The 24,075-nt window shown below is 46.9% G+C and overlaps 1 protein-coding gene across 1 annotated transcript in view; it reads left to right on the forward strand.

The window, feature by feature from the left end:
* Positions 1-19,642, forward strand: part of Capn13 (calpain 13) — a 58,980-nt gene extending 39,338 nt beyond the window's left edge. The window contains exons 13-22 of the mRNA XM_047523356.1: positions 103-139; positions 481-537; positions 3,494-3,560; positions 3,650-3,699; positions 5,253-5,321; positions 7,696-7,771; positions 9,703-9,831; positions 10,821-10,876; positions 11,775-11,832; positions 19,460-19,642. Coding sequence (XP_047379312.1) covers positions 103-139; positions 481-537; positions 3,494-3,560; positions 3,650-3,699; positions 5,253-5,321; positions 7,696-7,771; positions 9,703-9,831; positions 10,821-10,876; positions 11,775-11,801 — 568 coding nt within the window. The 3' untranslated portion in view covers positions 11,802-11,832; positions 19,460-19,642. The remainder of the gene's footprint in view (positions 1-102; positions 140-480; positions 538-3,493; positions 3,561-3,649; positions 3,700-5,252; positions 5,322-7,695; positions 7,772-9,702; positions 9,832-10,820; positions 10,877-11,774; positions 11,833-19,459) is intronic.
* Positions 19,643-24,075: the final 4,433 nt, after the last annotated feature.

The following is a 24,075-nucleotide window of genomic DNA, read 5'->3' on the forward strand; positions in this document are numbered from 1 at the left end:
CGGCTTTCCACTCCTCCTTGTCAGAAATGTCAGATTCCATAGGCAGCCTCCTATGAATAATGGCCTGGTCATTCTTGTCACACTCTTCCCCTGTTTTTTTAGGAACTCGAGCAATGATTTCCACCTCAGAGAACTGAAGGTAGGTGTGTAGGAAGGTTTGACTGGAAAGCTTCCTTGGCCACATCCTGCCCCTGAGGGTGTCTGTCTCTTTCCGTGCCTCATTACTGACCAGTAAAACAAAGAGACCATAATGGACCAATGGTGGCTCAAAGGAGTGGGAGTGAGGGCGGTCTCCAAGGCCAGTTTGGATCCAACCTCTTCCTTCCACAAGATTTGGGTTTCCAAGTTCCCTAAAGGTTTTTTTCCAACTGCCAGACACAGCCTCGATCTCAGATCTTGGTGGGAGTTGTTCCCTTGTTGTACCAGACGGATGGTCTCTTTCCTAGAAGTTTAATGCTGGCTATTTTTCCTTTTATCCAGGGAACTCTTCCAGAAAATGGGTCCCAACAAAGCATTTTCTACAAATATGCTCAGGAGGTACAGTACTCAGCACCTAGGGAATTTTGTAGGCAGGTGATGGGGGCACTCGAGGGAGAGAGGACTCCTTATTGGGAGGCAGAGAGGAAAAGTGACTTTGTGGATATTTTATTAGCCTCTCTCTCTCTCTCTCTGGATCATCTTCTGAACTGATCTAGACACCAAGCTCCAGAGAGAATTGGTGCCACCATCTGGGTGGGTGACATTGAGATGCAATGTAGGGCTTACAAGAGAAGGCAATAATTACAGGGTATGTGAATGGTATGCATTGCTTCTTGCATCTTTGAACAAGCAATTGGCAGCACCCTCTGAAATCATCCCTTGTCCAGCTCGGCCACCACCTCCCCCAATCTGGCATGGTTCCTCCCAGGAGCTGGCCAGCTTCAGAAAGCACCAATAGCACTCTTCCTGCCAAGTCACCTATGTGCACACAGGATTTTCCTAATAGTTTAATAAACCGTTATAAAGAACTCCTTGACTTGTCAGGATAAAAGAGCTGCCAAGGGCTCTGCATGATGGGCTTTATACCATTAATAATCGTGTTTGTGTGGGAAGCAGAAAGTGAGTCAAATGCTTATGCATACCATACCGGCTTGGGCCAGGCAGAGGCCAAGGACAGGAAGGATGCCCAGTCCTGCCTCTGCATTCAGAAGACTAATGGGCTGGTGGCATCCTGGAGGCAGACTGGGCCCAGAGGGAGAAAAGGAGAAATCAAGAACATGGCTGGAATGAGGGGTACATGTTCCAAGCTGCAGCTGACTGTGGGTCTCTCTGAAATTGGCTTTAGCCGAGAACTCGGGGCCACCCCTCAGCTTGATTCCATAGGCCTTTACTTGATGCATGACAAGTCCAGCCAAGATGATTGTTGTCCGCAGTCTGTGAGCTCCTGAAGGCAAGGATAACATCATATGCATTCCTTGTCCTCAATGTTGATCACTGTCCTTGGCCTAGAGTAGGTGCTCAATCATTTCTGTCAAATTGAATAAAGACAGATTAGCTCCCCTAGAGCAGATGCCCAAGCCAAGTTTAGCTGCGTGAGGTGGTCAGCAGGGCCTGATTAGAATGCCTGAGACCAAACTTCCTTGAGGCAGGTGGAAAATTCTAACACATGGTCCATGCTCTAAAATAAAAATATGATTTATCATATAAGATGGTACAGATTCCAACAACATCCAAATGCCTCCCCACGGAGAGTGACTACCATCTCATATTGGGCCTTGGTGGAAATGAGAGTAAGACACAGACATGGCATTGTGCTAAGGTGACCCTCAAGCTGGCATCCATGAGCAGGGCCCACCTGCAAACTACCCTCAGAGGCTCTGTCCTCCAAAGAAATTTTAAAGTAAAACATCCCTCCATGTTCTCACTGTGACCTCTCTCCTCATCTTTTATATTGGTTTCACTAGCTTTAAACTAATACAGGGACTTGTTACCATCCCTACCACTGGTTGCTTTCATCAGCCCCAGGAGTGGTGGCTACACCATTGCTACCTACCTGTAGGGATGGGAGGGTGCTCTCCCTCTGACTCTGGGTTGGGCCAGATCCATCCACCATCCATCATTTAGTCAATTAGTAAGTATTTCTCAAGCACCTGGAGCATTTTAAGTTCCACAGCAAACTTCGGGAACACCAAAATGTCAGCCCATAGGTCCATCTGGTTGTGGTGGTGGTGGTGGCAGACATAGGATTCTTTGGGAATTTGTTTCAGCAGCCATCATCTCCATGCCTTCTGTCTCCACACTTTTGTTTGGTTATGGAGTGTGGAGTCTGTGCTAGGTGGGGAATAGGGAGAAGGAAGCAGACATGGCCCATGCCCCATGTTGCTTATGGTCTAATGGGTGATTCTGCGTAAGTCAAGTTCTTCATCAGCATGTCACTGGCTAAAGTGAGGTGTCAAGTTCTTTTGTAGAGAAATGCCAACTTTCCTGACCCACCAAACTGAGAGATATTGGATGGCTGACCCAAGGACCCATCTGAGACATGGTGGGGTGTTTTCTCAAGGGGCATCTGAAGGGTCTGCTTCTAGCTGAAGGTCCCCAGAAGGACAGGTCATGGGGTTGCTTTTGCTTTCACTGCTGGGGGTGGCCACCCCTGGGAGATGGAAGGGACATGGTGTCTGTTTTCTATGAGGTGCTGGTTCTCAGGAGACGCCCAGAAGGCACCTTCTTCCTCCTGAACCCTGTCCCTCTGCTAAGTCACCTGCCGAAAAACCAAACTCCTGTACCAGCTCTCCAAGTAAAAGCGTCCCCAAAGCAGAACGCCTCCACTTCTCTGTCAACTGGTCATCAAAGGCATGGCCCGTGATGCAGTTCAGTGTTCCCTAAACCTTGTCGAGTTCAGGCCCAAACACGTTCCCTTTCCCCTCGGCCTCCATCACTTCCTGATTTTAATCCGAGGGGAAAAACTATATTTCCCTTTTGGCCTCAGTGTCTGGGAAGACTAAGGCCCAGTGGTGTGCTCAACAGCAGCAGCTTCTCTGAGCCTAGATTCCGGGTATTTTTAACCCCTGTCATCACACACATGTGCGTGCACACACACACACACACACACACACACACACACGGGTCTCATTTCCTGGTAGTTTCTTTCTAGAAGCAGATGGAGAATGCACCTGAAGGCTGCATTGATTTCCCCCAACAATCCTTACCCCCGGGGGCTCCCCAGTGCCAGGCATGCTGGGGACAGGGCTAGCACAGCCTTCAGCCCAGTAACAAGGAGGGAGAGATGCCAGGGAGCCTGGTGGGGCCAGACATTGGGGACCCACACTAGAGATGCTCAGGGAGCGTTATGGCCATGGCCTGGAGCAGCCCCGACCAGCTTCAGGACAAAGGTGAGGCAGGCGTGTCATGGGAGAGAAAGGTTTAGGAATTGGAGAACTTTTACAGGGCAGGACTGGTGTGCCCCTCCAGTCCTGGCAATGTCCTGATGCCCATGTCCTTCCTTTGTTTGAATCAGGGACCGGACATAGATGCCACCCAGCTTCAGAACCTTCTCAACCAGGAGCTTCTGACAGGTATGGTCAGCCCAGGGGCCTGCTAGTCCCAGCCTCAGCCCACCACCACTCTCACTGCCACATCAGTCCTTCCTGATCTCCCTCTTCACAATCTCTAGGGGATACTTTCTCCCTGGACCAGTGTCGCGGCATTGTGGCTCTGATGGATGTATCCTTTGCCGTCATCCCATCTGCCAGCCCTAGGAGCCCATCTGTTCTGTGGTCTACTAGCTCTGGGTCCTGTGGATTCTCCACCAGCTCACTAATTCTTTAGATAAACCCCAATAGCAATGGAAGCGTGACCATTGATCCAGAGCCTACTCTGCTGAGACTCATTACAGGTGAATATATATGTATGTATAAATATGTACATATTTTTCCTTGTAATTTTTGTAACAAGCCCTGGGATATAAGAAGTATTATCCCCTGTGCAGTGAAAGAAATAGAGTTCAGAGAAGTTAAGTTTAATTTTCCCAGATCACACAGCTAGTCAGACTTGTGCCTGGATTTGAAGTAGGACTTTTAGCCTTCAAACTCCACGTTCTAACCTCATCCTGCTCACCCTCCTTAGAACACTGATGGGAGTAACTTTCCCCTCCCCACTTCCCTTACCATTCAAGAATGTTCCTTTACTCAACAAGCCTCCAATTCAAAAAAGATAACCACCAAAATGTGTAGAAACCTCCCGTTCTACACAGCAACTTCACCCGTTGCTGCTGTTTGCAGATGTGGACACTAGGTAGAGGCAGTTCAGTGGCTCACCCAGTTCCATGGGTACAAGCGGCAGGACCCAGACTCACACCCCATTCCTGGCTCTCATCCTGACTTCCACTTTCGAGCCAGCGGTTTCCCCCCTGCCCACCTCCTCTCCCTACAGGCAGGGGAGGCTGTGCACCTGTGCTGTCCCCAGCTGCCGACTGGCAACTTCTCTCCCAGCTCCGTGCTGTCTCCTGAGAGAGACAGATCACCCGGCTCCCACGCTGTTAACAAGGCTCTGTTGGGATGCGAAGCCAGCCATTGTAGAACAAGAGGGCTTCTTGATGAAATCATAAATCAGGCCTGTCTCTGCAGGCTGTGGTCGCCATCATTCAGGGACAGAGGAGTCCAACGCCCTTGCAGCCCCAGGCCAGGGCAGATAACCCCAGGGGAGGTCGCCACTGAAGGACCCCAGTAAAGGAGACAGGTCTCTTCTAGCTGTCTTCCTACTCCCCCATGGCTCCCATCCAGTCCTCAGGGGTCAATTCTTTCCCTTCATTAGTCATCAATGAGCCCATTACATGGAGTGGCCAGGACTGGCGTCCACACAGGGAAAACATTCCCTTCACTCACATGTGCACAGGGTTGGCAAACTCACCTACGACTGCCGTTTCTAGAGTTGCAAGATTCCTCCATCCTTCTCCCCACCCTCCCTGCCAGGTACCCCACCCCCAACTGGTGAAGGCCATGTCTGGACTCACTCTCTTCCCCTGGGTGCAGGTGATATTGGCCTCCCTTTCTTAGGGCTTCCTTTTCCTTCCAATAGTCCATTTTCCTTTGTAAAACAAATCTAAGGTTGCCTTCAGACACAGTGGGAACCAGCTGGCATGGAGCCACACTTAGGTGACACAGGACCAACTGAATACTAGTCAATGGGTGGAGCTACTCTGGCTTCATTGGCAGGACTAGTACCTCCCTCCCCTGCTTGTGGCACCTGGACTAGTTAACTCTTAACTTCTCATCCAGTTGAAAGTGAATGGACGACTTGACCAAGAGGAGTTTGGGAGGCTGTGGAGGCGCCTCGTCCACTGCCAGGTATGGCCTGTTCTCTGCAACTACCACTCTTATTACGTCCAGTTTAGCAAGTGTGCCCAACCCTATGCCAGGATGGAGGGACATGAAAGGAGAGGACACCTGACCCCTGCCCACAGAGAGAGCTCAAATTTCATTCCAGGAGATGTTTGTGCAACAGAAGGCCAAGCGAGTGTCCAGGATGAGAAATGCTCTCAGAGGCTGGAGGAGAAAGAGGTCACCATGGACCTCAGCAGGACCCACCCACTGGCTTGTCCTCATTTCTCCCCAGATTAATTACGACTCCCCTAGTCCTCGAGTTCATCTCATTCTCTTCTGAAGTCTCTGCCAGAGGATCTGCCAAAAACACAGATGTGGTTGATTTATGGTCTTGGGTGGCCTCCCCATTGTCCTCAGGACAAAGTCTAAACTCCTCAGAGTGACACCAAGACCCTTTCACTTGCACTCCTACTTTTGAGTCCCATCTTCTTCAGGCCCCAACTACAAGACTTAGTCCCAATAAATGCCATAGCCTTACACCTTTGAGGTCCCCCCACCTTACCTGCACACTGAGCGTGGCCATTGCCAACCCTGCTCCAGAGTCCAGCCTCAGATATGCCATCCCCATTGAGCCCTCCTTGCCAGCCCCCAGGGCCCAGTTAGCTGGCTCCTAACACATGAGCCCACAATGGTCAGGGCAAGCCACTTTGCTGTCTTTTTATTTTGTACTTTAAAATAATCTTTCCTTATTATAAAAGTAATATCTGTTCATACTAGAGAATATAGATGAGCAGAAATAAATTTTAAAAAGAAAACATGGGGCTGGGGAGATAGCTCAGCTGGTAGAGTGCTTGCCTTGCAAGCACAAGGCCCTGAGTTCGATCCCCAGTACCACCAAAAAAAAAAAGAAAAAAAGAAAACATGATCTTGCCAACCAAAGACAAACTAGTAAAACCTAGTGAATATTTTCCAGAAGTTTTCCTGTATGTATATATACACACACTAATAAGTCATCTGCTTTGAAAAAATGAAAACCACCAATATATCAAATGTCTAGCCAGGTCACTAAACATCCCGGAAACATGTTAAAAGGCTGAATGCGTCCTTCTGTGTGGCTATGCCAGGGTGCATTGCCTGATCCCTCACCTGGGGTCATTTGGCTCCTCACAGGCACTGCAGGGGTTGGCATGGCCACCTCCTCCCCTTTAGACTGCAGGGTCCTCCAGGGAAGGGGTTCCCCATAGTCATCGTTCTCTAGTGCCTTCCACAGCGTGTGTAACACAGTAGTGTTTAGAAATGCTGAATTAATGACCAAGCCAGTTAGTGAAAGAGCAAGAGAATACCCAGTTGACAATACTCACAACTGTCTTACATGCCCAAAGTCAAATAAGGTCGAGAAAAAGCTCTCCGGCTGCCCTCGCCCAGTGCTCATCCCACTGTTGCCCTCCCACATGCGGGGTTATTTTGCCTTAAAAAAGCACCTGAGGGGCAGCTGTATTCAGACCAAAATTGGGAGTTGCACATTCAGTCCTGTGCCACCCGCACACTTCACCCATGGCGAGCTCTTCAGCTGGGAAGTATGGGGATGAGCAGGACTACAGAGAGGATTAGGCAGAGGTGGGAAAGTCCTGGGTAAATGAAAGAACAGTGCCAAAGTGACACATCACAGTTACTCCTTCCTGCAACTGTGCTGGGACCCAGAGGAGGTTCTAACCTGCCTTCAGTATTTTCTAGAGAGAGTTCACTAATGCACAGACATGCTCCTTAGCCCTTTAAGAGTATCTGCTCATTTATACCCAGCAACAAAACTGTGAGTGAGGTACTGTAATTACTCTTATGCTACAGATGAGGAAACTGAGGCCTAGAAAGATCAAATTGCTCGTCTAAGATTAGTTACACAGGTGATGACTAATTCTGCTGGGACTTAAACCCTGGGCAGTTTGGTTGTCAAGTCTGTGCTCTTTAACCACTACCCTCTACTTCTTAGAGAACCCTATGCTTCCCTCCTAGGCAGCGAGCTGCCCTACGTGTCAAGGCCCCAACAAGGGGAGGGGACAGGAGAGGAGAGGAGGGGAGAGGAGAGGAGAGGAGGGGAGATGAGAGGAGAGGAGAGGAGGGGAGAGGAGAGGAGAGAAGAGAAGAGAGGAGAGGAAAGAAGCAGGTTGGGAGAGGGAAACCCACCAGACCCAGCGGCAGCCAGGCTGGTGGACCAGGTCAGTGTGACCACTCCTGCCTGCCCCAGTCCTCTGCCTACTGCTCTGCCTGCCTCTGTGCTGGCTGCACCCATGCTTCAGTGCCACAATTTCAAGGGATGGAAACGGATTTGGGGGGAACTTCCATCCCGCAGGTCACGTCCTCCAGTTCTAACTCAGGCTTCTTTCTTCTTTTCCCACATCAGCATGTTTTCCAGAACATTCAGCTGAGCTCTGGAGTCCTCCTGAGCTCAAACTTGGGGAAGGCCATAGAGAATACAGGTAATGCAGGGACCCATTGAGCAGTGATGCCTGGGGGCCAGAGTATGTGACACTCACGTTCCAACGTGCCGCGTGCGTGCTGGTGCAGTGAGGCTGGACACGCGGGAGAGGAGAGCCGCGGCCCTTGTCTTCTAGTCTACACTGCCCTTGGTGGGCCTCCTGGGCTCCAGACTCAGACATCATCCCCCACGCAGCCTTCCCTTTGCCTGGCAATTTCCCAGCTGCCTTTTCTCCCTGACACAGCACTAATTGTGAGAAAATAGCCCCACATGACTGATCCCATACCAGGTATGGAGCTCACCTTCCAGACACTTCCTGCTCAGTGTCTGGGCAATCAAGGTTAAATACCCACGGACAGGCTGATGATCTCTCATCTCTCTCTCCACGGAGGGTTTGGAGCTAAATTAAATCAAATGGTACCTGTCGGTTTCAAGTAGGCAAAAGCTTTCAGTCCTGGGATACTGAAACAACACCTGAGGGTGCTTAAGTTCTTCACAGTTCACCCAGAGTCCTTATTCATGTCATCTCGTGTGATTGTCCTGACTGTGAACTGGGAAGGGCAAGATTCATTACCCGCACTGTACCTATGGGGGAAGGGTCACAAAAAGGTTATATAAGGAAACGGCTACCTTTCTTAATAAAGGATGAAGTCATGTGCCCCCAGGTTAACTCTGGAAGGAGACTCTACATAGTTCTTCCCAAGCCTCCTGGTCTGGAGCAGTGGTAGAAATACAGATTCCACTCCCCACCTGATCCTCCCCTTAATTCTTCATAACAGAAGCTGCGGAGCTGAGCCTGAACTGATCAGAGTCCCCTGAAGGTCTTGCTAAAGCACCAAAGGCTGAACCTCCCTTCAGTTTCTAAATCAGGGGTTCCAGGTTGGGTCTGGAGAGCTGGTGCTTCTAACAAACTCCTGGGGTGCTCCTGTCCCTGGTCTGGGACCACTCCTGGAGAATCACTGAAGGGCCAGGTAGAGGTGAAACCATAAAGGAGTCTTCACTATTGACGCCAGCATAATACAAGGGAGGAAATGGAGAAGAGTTCAAGTTTAACTCAAAAGCCTCAGGGGCCCTTGGGTCAACCCTAAGAAAATGGGTGATTTGAGAAGGGGGCAGATTGGAGAGTGAGTACTCTAACTGAAAGCATCCCCTTTCCCATTTTATTAACTTTGTTGGAGATACCAAATGTTTCTCTGGCTTCATGGGGTTCACAGGCCACCAGGCTGTTCCTTTGATGAATGGTTCACCTTGCCAGGTTCTGCTTGCTATCAGAGCTTGCCTGCCTAACCGTTGATCAGTCTGCACATGTCCTCCATGTGGCTGGTGCCTCCCTAGAGCCTGTAACTAGACATGAAAGGCCGCAAGGTCAAAGAGGGCAGGATACTGCCCTCCTGCCCTGCTAGGCCACCTTCTCAATTCTGGTCTCCTCTGTGAGGACCAGCTTTTTCCTTGGATGACCAACTTAGAGCTGAATCTCCCTCTTCCAGGGAGACCACACCTGCCCTTGCTGGCACCATCCATGCATAAGACCCACAAACAGTTGTGGGATCAGGGCAGATGGTTATTTTATAAAGTCGCCAGCAGAGAGAGGCCTGGCAGAAACAGTGCTGGAAGCAAGCCGCAGCTGTCCTGGCAACTCCCTTGCTACATGGGGATTATCTGATCATTGTGAAGGCTCATGTCTCTCCAGAACAGTCAGCGTCTTGAGGCTCTTGAGTGGGTCTCTGGTCAAGCTCCAGAACTGTGTCATTGGGACCCAGCCAGAGAAGACGGAAGCATCTGACAGATAGACTCTGGTGAGGCGGACTGGCTGCCAAGCCAGGCTGAGGAGGAGAGGTGGCGTAAGTCCACCAGGCCCTCTGAATAGGCCTCTCAGGTCTTGCAGAAGACCTCCCTGCTCCTCGCTGCTCACCAGCTCGTCCTGTGGCCCAGTCTTCCTTACAGGGATCTCCATCAGCAGTGAGCTGCTGGACCTCATGACCCTTCGGTACAGTGACAGCATGGGCCGGGTCACCTTTCCCAGCTTGGTCTGCTTCCTGATGAGGCTGGAAGCCATGGCAAGTAAGTGTCCCATGGGCACATCCTGGAGACTTTATAGTGATGAAGAACACAGGAGAGGACCGGGAAGTCATGCTGCCCCAGCCCTCAGGAGTCAGTGGGCTGGCTTCCTGCCTCAGACACCCTTGCTCCAAGAGGGCAGTGCTAAGTGAGGCCACAGGTAGTATGGTCAGCCATACCCCGAGTCTCCCTCCCACACCCTTCCTTCCCTAACATTCCTCTATCCCAGGTCTCCTCCCTATCAGCTCCTCTCTTGGAAACAGTTGATTTAAATTGTCCTGTCCCTTTCCAGGTGGTACTTACAACTTTAGTTCAGTCATGCCAAGAAGGTTTTGGTCTCTGCTGAAGAAATTTCACACCAAGCGAATAGGTGGGAGCAAGAGGCCTCCCCTCAAGCTTTAGGAATCCCACCCTGCGGGCCAGAGGGACTGATGCTTTTAGAGGCATCACCTTTATTTTACATGGATGTTATGTAAGACCCGGTCCACAGTGTAGCTCAGAATGGAACTGCTGAGGGCGAGGTAGAACAGGGCCCAAAATACCTCTGGATCCTGGCACCCCACCCCTGCCATGGTTCTGAGTGGGGCAACTAATAAAGACCGAGAGAAGAGAACCCTGGGAGGGTAAAAGAGAAGCCCGAAGCATGACTCTTGCCACCAGTGAGTTCTCACATGGACCAAGACATCCCCAAGACTTCCTAAACCATACCCTGAAAGAAAGCCAAGCCCGCAATCCCCATGGCTGAATGGGGAAGTTTGCAGTGTCTGGAGTCTGGGCAGGGGAGAGGCCAGAGCAGTCACGGAGCTATTCTGAGAAGGTGCCCTGAGCTGCCTGGCAGCATAGAGCCTGACCCGGAAGCAAAAAGGGAGGGGCAGGCGCGTGGACAGGGAGGCTGTGTCCCTGGAGTCTGTCTGCTTTTATGTTCACATGGCCCTGGCCTGCCCCGATTCCCTCCTCCTAAGTCAGTCAAAACCTTTCCTTCTTTAACCTAGAAACATTCCACAACCTCTCCAAGGATGGAAAAGGACTCTACCTGACAGAAATGGAGGTGAGGTCCTTTCCCCTCCCAGGGCCAGGCACGGTCCCAGGCTGCCTCTCCCGATCCAGTTCCCTGAGAATATTGAACGGTCCATCAAAGACCAGCAAGCTGCCGGCCCCCCTGCCTCCAATTACTGTCTTTATATATTGCTGGCTGCCAGGCTGCTTTAGGATCTTGGCAGACAGATTTTATTTTTTTCCAATAGCTTAATAAAGCAGAGGATTATGTGGGAGTCATAAATCCAAGAGGGAACTGAAGAACAACCCGCTGAGCTCACCGTACATTAAACTTGCTCCCACTGAATTTTAGAACCTCCCAATTGGCCAGCTGGTCGACCTCAGATATACTTCTCACTGCCTGGCTATTTAGGGGATAGCAGAAGATATGTTGTGACATGGGCCTGAGACCGCCTGCTTGGCTTGGAATTAGCTGAAAAGGGGTGATGAGGCAGAACTGAGATCTTCTCAAGGGAGGAGGGTGGATTTTCCCTACTCCATGTTAAATAAACAAGCTTAAAGAATTGGTTGTGATGCATCAGAGAAGGAGGGCCTCAAGAGGGAGGGAGGAGGGGAGGGCAGTAGATAGTGCTGGAGAATTAAACCTGCCCTATTATGGTACATGCATGTGCAATGTGCAAATATACCACAGTGAAGCCTGTGTGTGTGTGTGTGTGTGTGTGTGTGTGTGTGTAAAATTATAAGATACTAATTAAAAATAATAATAAAGGGGAGATCAGTAGAGTGGAGCAAGTGGATCAGAGTATGAAAGGGCAGGTACTGGAGAATGAGATTGATCAAATTATATTATGTGCATGTCTGAATATATCTTAATGAATCCCATCATTATGTATAATTATAATGCACCTATACAAGACAAGAATTGTTTGTAATAATGATGTATTTCTCAGTGGATGAACCTGGTCATGTACAACTGAAGCAAGGAGTATAGAAAACCCTGTGGACCAGGTAAGGCATGGAAATTCTGGAATCCTTTCCTCCTATGAACATTCCCCTTTTCCTCCAGGAACCACACATAAGACTCCCTGGGAATAGTCCCCCAGCAGTTACAGAGGCCTTATCTTTGTGAGCTGAAACTCAACAGCTCAGGACCCCTAGTCGTAAGGCCAACCCTGCAAATTTCATTTGGGCCATGTCGACCAATGGTCATTCATGTAAGAGTGTGGTCTGAAAGTCACAAATGAAGAATTTAGCATTCTTAGTTAATGTTACAAAAGGCAATAGAAATAAATGATGGAGATAGGATGGTGTAGAGCCATAGAAATGGCAGGCCTTGGGGAGAGGAGAGTTGGATCCAGCCCCAGCTCTACCACTGCCTGACTACACAGCTTGGACAGATCGCAGACATCTGTAGGCATCAGTGTTTATGCATCTAGCATGAGTGTGCGAGAGAATTAACACCCACAGCACATTTCCCCTACATTTGTTTTCATGGAACAGCCTCTAGAGTTATGTAATCCACACCCACACCTTGCTGTAGCAGAAGCTCCAGCAGAGCCTCCTAGAAGCCTCCAAGGCTGAGAAGCACAAGATCTCCCCTTTGTTGGGTATCTCCTGGTGTTACATGTTCTTTATCTAGAGGCCAACAGTTTTCTTCCCTGTAACTTTCTACCTCTTCTTCTAGTTCTTCTTTCTGGGCCATGGTAGGGGGGGAAAAAAAAAAAGCTGGACTAGACATCTTCTAAATTTCTTTCATCTCAAGCCTTGAAACATTGAGGGTACCTTTGTTGTCTACCCAAAGCCTCTCTGCTGCAGTTATCTCTGTTGTTTCTCATCAGGGACCTCCCACTGGCCATTCTCCATATACCCACATCCCTTTAAAGTACACAATTCTCCATGCATTAGTCATAGGATTATTGCCGTCTGAAACTGTTATTTTTCTAAATACTCTTAATTTTATCTACCAGTAATGTACCTCAAATCACAAGATAGATAAAGAAAGGATATTTTAGCATAAATATTTCCTGATGAACATTTGGTGGTTCCTAATGATCACAGATTAACAAACGGCAGAGGTCACTATTTGACTTAACTATATTTTCTTGAATTACCCTATTACTCCTTCTCAAAAAGAGATCATTTCCAGTTTTATTGTGCCCATTCCAGTCTGCATAATTTTTTAATATCGAAGACACAATTCAATTATATCTTTAAGCTAATTTGGTCCACAGAGCCTAAATGCTTGAATTTTTGAAATGACTGAATTCTCTCTGTCTTTTCTTCATTTAGGGTCCCAATTCCTTCTTAACTAATTTTTCTACCCCTCCTGTTTTGAAGATAAGACGAGAAGGGAGTATAACATAAGGTGAATGGTAACGTGTATTTCATCCTCATTCACCAACAACTGTCATCAAACCTAAGCTTCTCCCTATTAAGCCCAGTTTCCTTATTAATCACACCTTCTGACATCACATTATGACACTATTGAATGTCACACTTGAAGTTTATCTGTTCACTTTTGGCTCATGTGTTGCTTACAGAATCAGAGGCAGGAGGATAAGAGATTTCTTTTTTCAAATCTACAAATCCACCTTCATCAGTACCCATTTCCTCCCTTCCTCCTGTTCTGTTAGAGGGCATGTCCCTGGGAAGGTGTTCTATATCTCATTACCATCTACCTTTGCAAGGGCCTGATTGAATGAATTCTCTCCTCTGTCTTCTGAATACTAAACCTGTCTCTTTCTTGGGGATTTTCCAGTTCCCATTCAAACATGCCTATCTTTTAAATTTCTTCCATTTCCTATCCCCTTCCAGCTACAGCTGTATCTCTCTCCTCCCATTACAACTGAACGTCATAGAAGAACTAATTATTTCCACATCCTCACCTCCCACTTTCCCCTCAAACCACTTTAATTTCAATTTCTTAGGCTCTCCCTGACTTTTACATTGGTTCCCATCCATTTGGAACCCTCACATCTATTTCCTGCAACCAGAATTTATTCATCACATGCCCCAGGTTAAACCCTTCAATGTCTTGCCATCACTGTACAGGACACGCCGGTGTCATTGATGTGGACTCCGAAAGCCTGCATCGTCTGGCTCCTGCCCACCCAACTAGCCACAGCTTATTCCTGCTTCTGCTCCCACTACCTCTGCATACCATGATTCCCTTCTGTTCTCCATGTTTTTCTAGCCTCGGGTCCTTGACCTTGCTGTCTGCTCTGCCCAGGGTTAGTCCCCAAACTCCAGATCCTTCATGTTTTAGCCCAACTGGGCTCCCAAATTATTCCTCCCCAGTCATGACACTCCATACACATATTTTCCTTGTTGCCTCCTCCTTCCTTTTTTTAAAGAGAGTTGTTGGGATCTAATTCATACACCATAGAGTTCACTCCCTTAAATCATAGAGTTCAGTGGTTTTCAGTATCGTCACAGAGTCATGCAACCATCACCACAATACGATTGTGGAGCATTTTTTGTCACCATGAACAGAATCCCTGTGCTCATTTAGCAGTCACTCCCCAGTGACATCCCGTTCTCTAGTCCTAGGACACCACCGATCTACCTTCTGCATCTATAGATTTGCCTATTTTGGATATTTCAGACAAACTAAATCATGAAATGCATGAAAATGTGTGATCTTTAGTGATCAGTGTCTTTAACTCAGGCTTATGTTTTCAGGCCCATCCATGGCCTAGCATGTATTAATATTTCATTTCTCTTTAGTACCAAATAATGGGTCATTGCCGCTCTACCATGTTTTATTCTTCCGTCCATCAGTTGGTAGGCATTTAGGTTGTTTCTACTTTTGACCATTGTTAATAATCCTGTTATGAACATTTGGGCACAGGTTTTGGGGTTGACATACATGTTCATTTCACTTGGTTGCATGCTCAGGAATAGAATTGCAGGATCATGTGGTAATTCCATTTGTAAAAATTTGAGGAACTGTTTCCAAAGTAGCCACACAGTATTACATTCCCACCAGCAGGGAATGAGAGTTCCAATTTCTCTACATCCTCACCCACACTTGTTATTGTTCATCTCCATGTTATAACCATCCTGGAGTGTGTGAAGTGATATCTCATGGTGGTTTTGATTTGCATTTCCCTGATGGCAAATAAGGCTAAGCATCTTCTCAGTGCTCATTTTCCATTTGTGTATCTCTTGGGGAATGTCTATTCAAACCCTTTGTAAACCATTTTTAAATAGGATTCTTAATCTTTTTGCTATTGAGCTGTAAGGGTTATTTTTGTATTCTACTTACTTGTCCTTCAACATATATGTCATTTGCAAAACTTTTCTCCCATTCTGCAGGTTGTCTTTTCAGTCTTTTGATGCTACTATTTGCAATACATGAGTTTTTAACCTTGATGAAATCTGACTTATCTAATTTTTTCTTTTATCTTTTACACCATTGGTGATATATTCAAGGAATCATTGCCTAATGACTTTACGCAAATACTTTATACAAATAATGGTATCATAAATATTTGCTTCTGGGCTGGGGTTGTAGCTCAGTTGCAAAGCGCTTGCCTAGCAGGTGTGAGGCCCGGGGTTTGATCCTCAGAACCACATAAAAATAAATAACTAAAATAAAGGTATTGTGTCCATCTATAACCCAAACAATTATTTTTAAAAATTTGCTCCTGTTTTTCTTCCAAAAGTTTTACAGGTTAGCTCTTATTATTTAAGTCTTTGAACTATTTTGAGGTAATTTTTTACATGTGTGAAGTAGAAGTTTAACTTCATTCTTTTGCATGTAGTTATTGAGTTTTCTCAGTGCCACTTGTTGAAAAGACTATTCTTCCTCCATTTTATTGTCTTGGCATCCTTTTCAAAACTCAGCTTATAATCATGTAAAGATTTATTTCTAACCTTCCAACTCTATTCCAGTGACTGAGAGGTCTAGCCTTATGCTGCCACACTGTGTTGATTACAATAGTTTTATAGTGAGTTTGAAATCAGGAAGGGTGAGTCCTCAGGTTTGTGTTGGCTATTTCCAGTGCCTTTCATTTACTGATGGATTTTAGGACCGGCTTATCCATTTCTGCGAAAAAAAAAAAAAAAAAAAAAGAAGGTAGCTGGGATTTTAATAGGGATCACATTAAACCTATAGATTAATTTGGGAAACACTGTCATCTTCACAATATCGTTGTTGATCCACGAATATGAATATGGGATCTGTCTCCATTTTTTAAAGATCTTCTTTAATATCTCTTAAGAACATTTCACCATTTTCGGCATAGAAGTCCAACACTTTTGTTAAATGTATTCCTAAGCATCGTATTCTTTTTGATGCTACTGCAAGTGGAACTACGTCCTTAATTTTATTTTCCTATTGTTTATTGTGAGCGTATAGAAATAAATTTGATTTTGTATACTACTTTCATATCCTCTAACCTTACTAAACTCATTTGTTGGTTCTAATAGGTTTTTTTATGGAATTCTTTAAGAATTCTGCAAATTGGGGGTAGTTTTATTTCTTTCCTTTCCAATTTTGTATGGCTTTTATTTCTTTTTCTTGCTTAATCATCCTGGCTAGAACCTCTAGTATAATGCTGAGTAGAAGTGGAGAAAGAGGCATCCTCTGTTCCTGATCTTGGCAGAAGACCCCCAGGTTCACCATTCAGCATGAAGTAAACTTGGGGTTTTTAATAGCTAGCATGTGTCAGGTTTTTTTATAGATGCCATTTGTCAGGTTGAGGAAGGCCCATGTGTTTGTAGCTGGCTGAGTTAACACACTTTTGATTACCTGCTTGATCTCTGTGTTCCGTGCTGGGCTGTAAGCCTAGGAATGTCTTGTCTGTGGTTCTCTCCTTAACAAGAAGCAGGGAAATCACTCAGGAACCATTTCCCAAATGACTCCAGAAATCATTCCTTCAGGTTTATCTTCTTCTGCTTTGTTCTCATCCTGACTTTTGTAAATATTGTCTTACACCCAAGTTTCCTGTTATTTCAGCTATTTCCCTATTTGCTTCCCCACAGGAGTCCCGGGGAACACATAGTTTACATCATCTTGTTATCATCTCCAATACACCATGATCCGCATTCTCTTATAAAAGCTATGATCTGGCCTGTTTATCCCTCATCGTTTTGAAATCTGCCTTCCTGTGCCCAGGTCACCTCTCAACTCTACACAACATTCCTTTGCTTTGCCACCTCAACGCCAAAGCTACTTCCTCCCAGGTTTCCATCATTCTCAGTTGGCAAAGAGACTTTCACTGTTGATCAGCATTTGGTTCAGAAAAGAATTTCTCTCTGCTCATTTGGTCCTCTGTGGGGAAAAAAATTAAAAAAAAGAAATCAGAGGAATAAGCCAAGGCTTGGTCATATTTACTAAGTGTACTTCTCGCCAGAGAGGGTGGTTATTGGAACCCCATCAGTCTTTGCTGCTGGGGCCTCTCCTACAAACTGTGTACAAGAAGCCTCTCACCCAGCCTAAAATATACCAGGGAAGTTGGGTTGTACTGCCATTGCGACAATACTTGTTTTCCTCTATTCCTGCCTCATCCTCAACCCATCTGCCCTCCTCTGAATTAGTACCAACCAGCTGAACTCTTCCTCCCTGCCCGTAATATCTTTCTTTTGAACAAAATACGAGTCTCCATCGCCACATTGCAGGTAATACTTAGATTTGAAATATCAAGTTCATACTTTAAAAAATGCTAATTGTGCATTGGTATGTACCCCTTGGACATTTGAGGCTATGCTGCTCTTAATTGATTTCAGAGTCTAGAGGCTTAATGCATTGCAAATCACATCCTGCTGAGAGTTTGTCTAGTGAATGTCATTTAGATCCATGTTGATCTGTTGTCAATATGGCAGTAAAGTGCCTTATTCTAACAAAATTAGCATTTGTAACAATTTCCCACTGCACAGAAGTAGTATCTAGAGGAAAGGGTCACCTTTTCCTAATGTATATGAAAGTAGAAAATGGGCAGCCGTGGCCTTGATCCTGCTGATTACCATCAAGAGCAGATCTGCTACCATCCCAATAAATCCATCTCTCCCATCCTTCAGACCAAGGAAATTCCTTTTTAGATATCAGTGTTTGAGCTCAAGATTGGCATTATGGAGCAGATGAGATTACCAGAGGTTGGAATCATTCTCCTGTGCAGGTTGTGTTGACAGCTGGGAGTCTGGATTTACTTCTGGTGATGTGGAAACTCCAGACGCCACTGGAAAGTATAAAACCTGTTGGTTACGGGGTACCTACAAGGTCAGAGTGTTCAGGCTTCTGGAGCTGGTTTTGGAAGAGAAACGAACCCAAGTACAAGAATCACACCTACACTCCCAGGGCACACGAAGAGTTGGAACCCAGACAAAGGGGGATCCAACAGTAGAGGGAGGCAGAAAAAGTCACAGTGCCAGAGCTGTGCAAGAAAGCAGATAGTGCCCAGGGCAGCAGGAGGGTACGCTTGGGACAGACTGAACCACTAGTTTATCAGGTTGCTTAATCATGGAATGAAGAGTGTTCAGGAGGATTTTGAAATTCCGCTGGAGAGACTTGGGAGAATTATTAGAATAACGACAGACTACACAGACCAAAAAAAAAAAAAAAAAAAGAGAGAGAGAGAGAGAGATAATTATTATCTCTTGGAAGAACGAAGAGTCATAGAAGAAAGGAAATGTGATCCAAGAGTATTTCTTCACTCAGCAGTGAACAGTACATACATAATTGTAATAAAATTAAAATTGAATATTGATTGGGCAAAAAGTGAAATAAATATATTAGAAGAATGGAGGAAGAGACGATTCAGATATGGAAGTGAATTAGGAGCACCCAGTCCCATATTCCGTCACCAGAAGTCAATAGGCATTTAAAATTGACAGATCATGGAGTAACTGTGTGAGGGTGATCTTGAGAAATACGGAGGGAAGCATCAGAGAAAAGGAGTTTAGGGAGAGGAATCCAGGATAAGAATGGGACAGGAGATGAGTGTTTTTCCTTCATGACTTGGAGTGCTATTTGAATTTTTACATTACGGAAATTAGACTGAATTTTTATTGAAAAGCAAGCAGACTAGCAAATAAACTGAGGGACAAGAGTTTCAGACTCAAGAGGAAGAAGAGGGAGACAGGGAAGAAGAGCCAAGACTTTTTTACCCAATGGGCAGGGAATTTGACGGGTTATAGTCTCAGAAGAAATATCAATGCAAGAATGTCACTTTAATCCAAGCCACATGCACTGGAGAAAAGCCATTCCTTGGCCAAAGTCCAGAGCCAGCAGGCTGGAGCTCAGCCTGGACAGAGGACTGTTGTTATTATAGCTGTCCCAACCTCAGTCTTTCCAATTTACCCACAGGTAGGAGGAACATTTGCCCAAGACTCTGTCCAGGCTGCTGTAGGCTGGGTGGATTGTGACTTGAACTTGAGCTACTGGCAGGGCAAAGCAGGTGGAGGGTGCTCTCCAAGGGATTTTGAAAACTCAGAGGGATGTTCCCATTCATTGGGGACACGGGGTATAATGGAGCCCATCAGCCCTGCAGCCCAAGGTACCCTGTGCTCCTGCTGCTGCCAGATGGTCCAGAACAGCAGCTGTAGACGTGGCCTCTGTGGTCACTTCAAGGAAGGGAAAATTTCTTTACCTTTCCAGGGCCTTCTGTTTGTAAACATCCATGTCTTTCTTTAGGACAAGCTCCCGGTGCTCACTCAAGAACCTGGCTCATTCCAAGAGGCTATGCTGCCCCCATGATTGCAATACATCTAAACCTGCCCCATGTGGAATGGAGTCAAAGCCACCTTCCAGGAGCATGGACTGGGTTGTTGGTCAAATCAGACCCTGGTACCCAAGGTCACTTGGAAGTTCATTCCATCACTTTGCAAAATCAGCCTGGACTCCCTGGAAAATGAAACAGGATATGTTCCACTGCGAGAAAGGAGGGCAGAAGTTGCCTTCCCATCAGTAGAATCCATTTCTTGGAAGAGCCAGAGTGATCCAGTATGGCCACTGTCAAGGTGCTGTGGGTACCTGGGTGTGGTCTACCTGGTGGTGTTTTCTGAATAATCATGCTTTGCACTGAGTCTTGATTGTCTCACAGCTAAATGGCAAAATAAAGCAAATGTTCCATAAAATTCTCTCACTCAGTTAAAAGAAGAATCTTAGTTCTGGTTCAAAAATACACTTGGGGAAGGGACAATCCAGCCAATGAGGCAGGTACCTCCCTCCTCATCCATGAAGTGATTCTCAGGTATCCCCAAAAGATCATGGCCCACAAAAGAATAGAAGAAATTCAGAGAACAGCCAAGCCAGATCTCCAGAGAATTCGCAGTTTGAAATCTCTTCTCTGGGAGCATCTTCCCCATGGGGAACCCTTCCAAATACGTGTGTCCAAAGTACAAGAAGGTGGGAACCCTTCTGACTGTGGCTCTCTGAGCAGACACCACCCGAAGGGAAGGGGTGGGAAAGACTGCACCATCATGCACACACCACTGCCAGGAACAGGGTCAGGGTTTGGAAGTGAATGCTTCCTGGGCACACGTAACAACACGGCCAACTCACTGCATCCACAGGGATGGTTGCAGAGATTTCAGGCGATTTGACCACCTGCTTGAAGAGTCGATTCCTTCCTGCTTAGATTTCCAAATGGTCAGAAGGTCAGACACATAGCAATTCTTGGGGCATGTCATTTGTCTCCTGGACCCTGCTTGGTGAGCCAGGACAGATGGTCGTTGTTAAGAGCATGGAATTTGGAATAAGATAGGGCTCGTGTCGGAAGGTCCTGCACCCTGGGCTACCAGAATGCTCAGTTACATTGCCTGCTTTTCTGCAGGCACAAAACCTCAGACCAGGTTATTACAGGCTTGCCTATAAGAAAAGTCCAGAAAAATGAATGAGCCATTTCCAACAGGACTAAGAGATGACCCTTCCTTGAACATCCCTGTAGAAAGTCCAGCACACCTGCACACTTTTCTGCCCTAATGCCATGTCATCCCAATCCCCTTCTAGGCCTGCTTGGGTCCTGGGATATAAGAAAGGACAGGTTAATTTTACAGGCCTTTGGCCATGCCCCTCTGCATTGGCTGGATTGGTGTCCATAGTGATATGGAAAGTTTCCTCACGGGGCTTTGCTGAGAGTCCAGGCTGTAATTTTCTTTTAACAGGATGTAAGGAGAGAGGCTGCTTGACCAAATGACTGAAAAGATGACTAGCAGAGTCTCGCTAGGGCTCCAGAGAGGTCAGGGAGGCTTCAGGGGCCATGACAGAATCTGACATTCCTGCCTGGAGCTTTATCCCAGTTTCACAGAGAAAGGAAGTACCTTGGTCCTTAGGCCCAGCATAGGGCAGACCACCAGCCTGTCCCCAGGCTGCGCTTCCTTAGGATTCCGCACATCCTTCAGTCACGGTCAAGAAAGGAGCTAAAACAAGGTGGGCATGACAAGCTGAGGACCTCAGATACCCCTGGTCCTGCCAGAGTCTTACCTACAGATTCTGGAGCAGGTTTCTTTGTCCCTTAGGGTGAGATGGGCTGGTAGCACCCTGATGCCTGGACAGGAGAATCAGAAGGGCAGTCAGCCCTCCAGAGGCAGATGGTGAGGTCTTGGAAGCAAACCTCACCTGCTACTTGGACTCCCCAGAGCTCCTGCAGCTGTGGTCATCCAGGGAGGAAAGTAGGGTGCAGGGTTCTCCTTGCCCATTTCACAGATGAGATCCCTGGCATCCTGTGAGGACGTGTTCACACCATTAGAAATGGCAGATACAAGACTGAAATTCAAGTCCCTGACTCAGTGACTGTACCCTTTGCAGCAACTGGGCCTTAGGATGACCCTGGGTGGAGGAGAAAAGAACCAGCCCATTTCCCAGGAGCTGATGGTTACCATTGCAGATGGCATGCACCAGGTGTGCGCGCGTGCGCGCGCGCACACACACACACACACACACACGCTAGGGAAGCTGAGTCCCAGAAAGCAGCTCCATGTGCATACCAGTAGTTATGGAAGAGCGCTGACTTCCCTCCGACAGAAATGGGTCCCTTTGCCATACTTTGCTCTCAGCACCTCCAGGCCCAAAGAAGATAAAGGCAGGATTCTCAATGGAGATCACAGCGGCTTGTCACGAATCTGCTCCAGCTCTTTCCTCCCCTAATTCTCTCTCTATGAAGAGAAAATTCATGGAAGGCTTCAGATTCGGGCAAGTAGATGTATTGGGGTATCTTCCAACTTAAAGTGTTCGACTTCCCTATGTTTTCAATTAAGAGCCAAGACAATAGAACTTATCCAAAAGTAAGCATTTCAAACTTTTAGTTCTATCTCATAACCAATTAGGAGCATGGGTGGGAGTAAGAAAGATGGAAAGATTATGGGGAAAAAAAGAAGATAATGGGAGAAAAGAACACAGACTCTATCAGGTAGGGTCCTGTCAGGAAACTAGGAACCACTCAAGGTATTTCAAGAAGAAAGGAATTTAATACAGGGAACGAAATGCTTATAAGCTGTTGGTTAACTGGAGAAGCAAAGGCCAGGAACATCACTCCCAAACCCCAAGTTTACCATTAGCTTTCAGACAATCAGGAAGCTTGTGCTATTGCCATTCAAGCTAGATACTACAGGGAACTGCCAGTAATGGTCCCAATTTCCTGTAGCCTGCATAATACCCCACTCTTCTGGAGCCCACCTATCTGCCCACCTTGCTGGAGGCAAGATCATAAGGCTTCTGTCTCTTCATCTTCCAAATGCCACACAGTGGATCTAGAACTCTCCTGGCAAGGTTAGTGCTCAGGTTTCCAGCCCCTGCCAGAAAGGAGAGAACGTCAAAGGGGGTATAAATGGTGTCCAGTGCCAAGAGACAATAGCCAGCACAGAGAGAAAAGAAAAATGGAGAGGGAGAAGGAAAGACTCAGATGGAGAGAGGTAGAGGGAAGATGGAATCTACACAGATAACAGGGAGACAGAGAAGGCATGGCGGGGAGCAATATAGACAAAGATGGGAGAAACAGAGGGCAAGACAGGAAGCAAAGATTAAAAGGGAGGAAGACTGACATCTACGGGTGCTGGTGGAAGAACTGGGGATAAAGCCCCATCGTGTGAACTCCATGCCCAGTGGAACTGTGGGCTTACCCAATGATCGGTGTTAGCTCTTCCACTCTCAAACCTCTGATACTGTGACTCTCAAACTGTATCCTGCTCAAGAATCACCTGAAATAACTTGCTACAAAATTTTCAGAGATTCTGATCCAGGAAGTTGGCCGGGAATCTGTATTTGGGAAGCTCCCCAGCTGATGGTGGTCCTGAGTGACCTTTCAGGAAACACTGCTCTCAGCCTCCACTGAATTTGGCAATTCTTAGGGCTCTAGCAATGAGGGTAACTAGAAATACATAGTAAATTCAAGCATGAGACCCTGTCAGAGGCCCCACCCCCACCCCAGTCATGCTCTGCCACCCGGGGGAATTCCAAGATCCCTTCCTACCCACCCTCCGCTCACTTCTCCCCTTCCTTCTGGGTCCCAGAGAACTGGTGTCCTGGCTGATTTTTTTTTCCCCTCTAAACAAGCTAATTAAGCAATAATCCTAGATGAATCCATCACTCTGACAAGGTTGTTGATTAACCATCCCCCAGCCAAACCCAAAGTGCTTAATATCCCAGCAGAATGGTCAATAATGAGTGCGGCAGTGGCCTGGGGCTGTGCAAAGCAGGTACTGGCCGCTTCTGAGAAGACGGGTGCAGAATGGATAATTCAGCCCGATTTTGCAACCTGGTAGACAAAAGAAAGGAAGGTAGCCTGACTTGAGGAGGCGCAGACTGGGGCTTCTTCAGTCGGGGTCGAGATCATCTTTGTGAGACCGCCAGATGCCCCCAGAGGACTTCTAAATCTCTGAAAAACCCTGGACTACTGGAGAAAGGCCCTGGGTAAGGTGGTTGGACACACCTACGCTTCTCTAATTTTTCAGCAGTGTCAACTATACCGATGCTGAAATTAAAAAGGGGACAGACAAAACAATAAGATGACTGCCTTTGAGAGGTGAATTTCAAGTCCAGACCTACATATGTGTCTCTTTTCTACATTTAGAATATTATTTGGAACACACCACTGACTTTCTGCAGTGCCTGGAGAATTGCCTTTGACCAAGCAGAAGGTGATGGAACACTGCCCCCTGGTGGTCACAGTTGTTGCAGCATCAAACCATCAGCCTTTCACAGGTTTCTGTTCATGCCAGTGTCCAGCGTGGGCTGTAGTGGGAGGAGCCTCCGTCAGCCCAGCCCAAGCATGCCCTACCTGAGCTGCCATGCCCATGGACTGACCTTATCGC

This window comes from Sciurus carolinensis, chromosome 13 (genome assembly GCF_902686445.1).
Source record: "Sciurus carolinensis chromosome 13, mSciCar1.2, whole genome shotgun sequence".
NCBI classification, from domain to species: Eukaryota; Metazoa; Chordata; class Mammalia; order Rodentia; family Sciuridae; genus Sciurus; species Sciurus carolinensis.